At 60.2% G+C, this 3,884-nt stretch overlaps 1 protein-coding gene across 2 annotated transcripts; it reads left to right on the plus strand.

Annotated features, from left to right (window-relative positions):
• The first annotated feature begins 2,181 nt into the window (after nucleotides 1-2,181).
• On the plus strand, nucleotides 2,182-3,878 carry LOC113940734 (gastrula zinc finger protein XlCGF7.1-like). 2 transcript variants are annotated; one of them, XM_027631879.1, is made up of 3 exons: nucleotides 2,182-2,282; nucleotides 2,675-2,753; nucleotides 2,942-3,878. In XM_027631879.1, the coding sequence occupies exons 2-3, from the start codon at nucleotides 2,702-2,704 to the stop codon at nucleotides 3,862-3,864; spliced, it is 975 nt and encodes a 324-aa protein (XP_027487680.1). In that variant the 5' UTR covers nucleotides 2,182-2,282; nucleotides 2,675-2,701; the 3' UTR covers nucleotides 3,865-3,878. The 2 variants fall into 2 exon arrangements, with proteins under 2 accessions (XP_027487680.1, XP_027487682.1); XM_027631881.1 differs by lacking the exon at nucleotides 2,182-2,282 and having other exon boundaries at nucleotides 2,707-2,753; nucleotides 2,942-3,310; nucleotides 3,395-3,878.
• Nucleotides 3,879-3,884: the final 6 nt, after the last annotated feature.

Below are 3,884 nucleotides of genomic sequence, written 5' to 3' on the forward strand. Positions count from 1 at the left end.
GGGGGGGGGGGGGGGAGGCTGAAGTTCCCTGAAGGGATTTGGGAGTCCCTGAGGGAGTTTTGGTTTCTGAGGAGATTGGAGGGTCACAGGTGGGCTGGGGAGATCTCTGAGGGGGTTTGGGGGTCCTGGGTGGGTTTTGCGGGGACGTTTGCAGCAGTTTTTGTGGTCTCTAGGTGGTTCCAGACGGCTTTGAGGCTCCCTTAGAGGGACTGGGGGGATCCCTTAATGGGCTTGGGGGGTGCCAGGTGTGTTTTGCGGGTCACTGAGAGGGTTTAGGGGGCCCGGGGTGGGGGGATGAGGTCTCTTAGGGGAGTTGGGGGGTCCTTGAGGAGGTTTTGATGGGTCCTGGGGTGGATTTCTGAGGGGATTTCAGGGGTTTTGAGGGGATTTTGTGGAGTCCCCTAAAGCCCAGCAGTGGGTTCAAGGGGTCCCTCAGCCCCCAGGGGAGGGGTCCTAGGGATGCTCCCCAAAATCAAAGGGGGAAGATATACTACATCCGTGTAAGGGCATCCCAGTGCCCCCAGTATATCTCAATAAGCTCCCAATGACCCTCAGGATGGCCCAGTGACCACCCAGTGTATCCCAGTGAGTACCCAGTTGCCCCCAGTTTGGCCCAGTAACCTCCCAGTGTCCCCCCCGTGTGTCCTGGTATCCCCCAGTAACTCCCCAGTTCTCTACCAGTGCCCCCCAGTATGCCCCAGTTCGCCCCCAGTCCCTCCCAGTGTCCCTCAGTAACCCCCAAGTCCCCCCCAGTGCCCCCTGGTTCCCCCCAGTGTGTCCCAGTATCCCCCAGTAAACACCCAGTGCCCCCCAAAGCCCCCTGACTGTCCCCAGTGTGTCCCCAGATGCCCTAGAAATCAATAACCCCCCTGAAATGTCTCCCAACCCCCATTTTCCTTTTAATCCCCTCCCCCTACAGATCCCTTTGACCTCCCAAGACCCCTTTTAACTCCTCTAAATGCACCCAAAGACACCAAAACCCCCCAAATTACTATCCAACCTCCCCCCCAAATCTCCTCCAGTCCTCCCTCAAATCCCTTCCAACCCCCCCAAAGAGGGATCACCCAGCACCCTGGGACAGGAGCACAGTGGGCTGTACTGGGGGCACTGGGCTGTACTGGGAGGGCACTGGGGGGGCTCAGGTGTCCCAGGACAACGTGGCCCAGCTCCAGAATAGATCTGGGGAGCAGTGAGGAGGTACTGGTCTGTACTGCTCTGTCCTGGTCTGTACCCCCAGTCCCCAAAGCCCCTCCCCAGCTCCCCCAGGACCCTCCCACACCCCAAAGCCCCTCTAGAGCCCCCCCAGGCCCCTGACTTGGTCCTGCTGCCCCTTGAGCATCTGCAGCTGCTGCAGAACCAGGCATTTCATCAGCAAATGTGCAGCTGACACCAAGCTGGGGGTGTGTTGATGTGCTGAAGGCAGGAGGGCTCTGCAGAGGGACCTGGCCAAGCTGGATCCATGGGCTGATTCCAGGGGGATGAGGTTCCAGCAGCCCAAGGGCCGGGTCCTGCCCTTTGGCCACAAGAAGCCCCGTCAGCCCCCCGGGCTGGGGCCAGAGTGTCTGGAGAGCAGGCAGGCAGAAAGGGAGCTGGGAGTGTGGATGGACAGGAAGCTGAAGAGGAGGCGGAGTGTGGCCAGGTGGCCAAGAGGGCCAATGGCTGGTGGCCTGGAGCAGGTGCAGAGAAAAGCAACAAGGCTGGAAAAGGGAGTGGAGCACAAGTGGGGTAAGGAGAGGCTGAGGGAGCTGGGGGTGTTGAGGCTGGAGAAGAGGAGGCTCAGGGGAGACCTCCTGACTCTCTGCAAGTCCCTGCCAGGAGGTTGGAGCCAGGTGGGGGTGGGGCTGTTCTGCCAGGAAGCAGCAGTAGGACAAGAGGGCTGGGTCTTGAGCTGTGCCAGGGGAGGTTTAGGTTGGATATTGGGAAGGAATTTTGTACAGAGAGAAGTGAAAATAGCGGGTGAGACCCCCAAAGGGAGCATGAGTGGTGGTGGGTCACCCCCAAAGGGAACTGGGGGGAGCCGGGGTTTTGGGGGCTGATGGGAAAGGGGTGGGAGAGGGGGGTAAGAGGAGGGGGGAGAGCGGGAGCGGGGTTGCCGTGGGGGTGCCTCGGTGTCCCCATGCCTTGATTCCTGGAGAGAGGGGGGAGCTGCGAGAGCCCTGAGAGCCGTGAGAGGGGGGGCACGGAGAAGGGGAAACCTGGACAGTGGGGACCCCTGGGATCCCCAGGACAACAAAGTGGAAAACCTGGAGAGGGGGAATTTCTGGGAATGCAGCACCCCAAAGGCGAGAATCAGAGGAGAAGGGACCCTTGGGACCCCCAACACTCCCAGCATCCCTAAGTTGGACCCCCAGCATCCCAGACAGGAGACTCTCTGAACCCTAGAGTGGGGAAACCAGAGAAGGGGAACTCTTAGGAGAATTTTTTTGGGCTAATCTTCATATTTTAGAGTATTTTTTAGCTGAATCTCAACTTCTTTCAGTTTGGGGGGGCAGGAGTCTTCTCACTATTTCTTATAGACTTTTGCCTGAATCTCGATGATTTGGGGTTTTCTGGGCTGAGTCTTGCTGTTTTGGAGGTTTTTATGGTCACAGGATGCTCAGTGAGTTCTAGAGATGGACTTGGGCAGGAGGAACCCCCAAGCCAACGCACTCAGCCCTTGTTTTCCCCCCATCAGGATTTGTCCTTCCCAAAGCTTGGGCGGATGGAGGAGGAGGCTGCGAGGAAGAGGAAGATGCCTTGGGCCCCCCAGGCAGGTGAGGAGGAAGTCAGTGGCCCTTTGGGCGGGTGTTGTGCTGGCTCTGTCAGCCGAGCATGGCCCCGGCTGCAGGACAACCCCGCTGCCGCCGCCGTCCTGCCGGGGCCGGAGTTGGGGGGATGTCCTTGGCCTTCCCTGTGGGCCAGAGGCAAATCCCCTCCCTGTCCTTCTTGCTTCCTGCCCCAGGCCCCGAGCTGAGGACGGAGAGCCCGGAGGACAAATCCCCCCGTGAGACCCTGGTGGGAGAGGCCGTTTTGAAGGGCTCCCCGGCGCAGGAAGGCAGCGGGGAGGAAAAGGGCCGGAGATCCCCCCGCAGGAGGGGCTCCAAAGCCATCCCAGGGTGCTCTGAGGAGGAAAGAACCAGCCTGTGCCGGGAAGGCGGCCAGAGTTTGAGGGGGAGCTCTGAGCTGGTGGACCCTGATCAGCCTCCCAGCTGGGAGAAGCCGTTCAGGTGCTTGGAATGTGGGAAGAGCTTCAGGCTGAGAACCCACCTGCTCACCCACCAGCACATCCACACTGGGGAACGGCCCTACACGTGTGGAGAATGTGGGAAGAGTTTCAGGGAGAGCTCCACCATGATCCGACACCAGCACATCCACACTGGGGAATGGCCCTACACATGTGGGGAATGCGGGAAGGGCTTCAGTGACAGCTCCAGCCTCCGCAAACACCAGCGCGTCCACACTGGAGAACGGCCCTACACGTGTGGGGAATGTGGGAAGAGGTTTCAGACCAGCTCCAGTCTCGTCCAGCACCAGCGGACGCACACGGATGAGAGGCCTTTCAGCTGCACCGACTGCGGGAAGGGCTTCAACCGGAACTCCACCCTCATCACCCACTGGCGCATCCACACTGGGGAACGACCCTACAAGTGCTTGGAATGTGGGAAGAGGTTTCACACCAGCTCAGATCTCCTAAAGCACCAGCGGACACACACGGATGAGAGGCCCTTCTGCTGCACCGACTGCGGGAAGGGCTTCAACCGGAACTCCCACCTCGTCAGGCACCGGCGCATCCACAGCGGGGAGAGGCCCTACAAGTGTGGGGAGTGTGGGAAGAGCTTCCTCAAGAGCTCTGCCTTGACCAGACACCAACGGACCCACCACTAAGGGAAGCCCTGTGACTGCCC

The sequence above is a fragment of the Corapipo altera genome, unplaced genomic scaffold (genome assembly GCF_003945725.1).
Source record: "Corapipo altera isolate COAL_440 unplaced genomic scaffold, ASM394572v1 60220, whole genome shotgun sequence".
NCBI classification, from domain to species: domain Eukaryota; kingdom Metazoa; phylum Chordata; class Aves; order Passeriformes; family Pipridae; genus Corapipo; species Corapipo altera.

Bases quoted from the DNA above. Each gene is read 5' to 3' on its own strand.
- LOC113940734 (XM_027631879.1), top strand. From the start codon at position 2,702: ATGGAGGAGGAGGCTGCGAGGAAGAGGAAGATGCCTTGGGCCCCCCAG. The intron at 2,754-2,941 runs GTGAGGAGGAAG...TTCCTGCCCCAG, and splicing joins GCCTTGGGCCCCCCAGGCAG to GCCCCGAGCTGAGGACGGAG.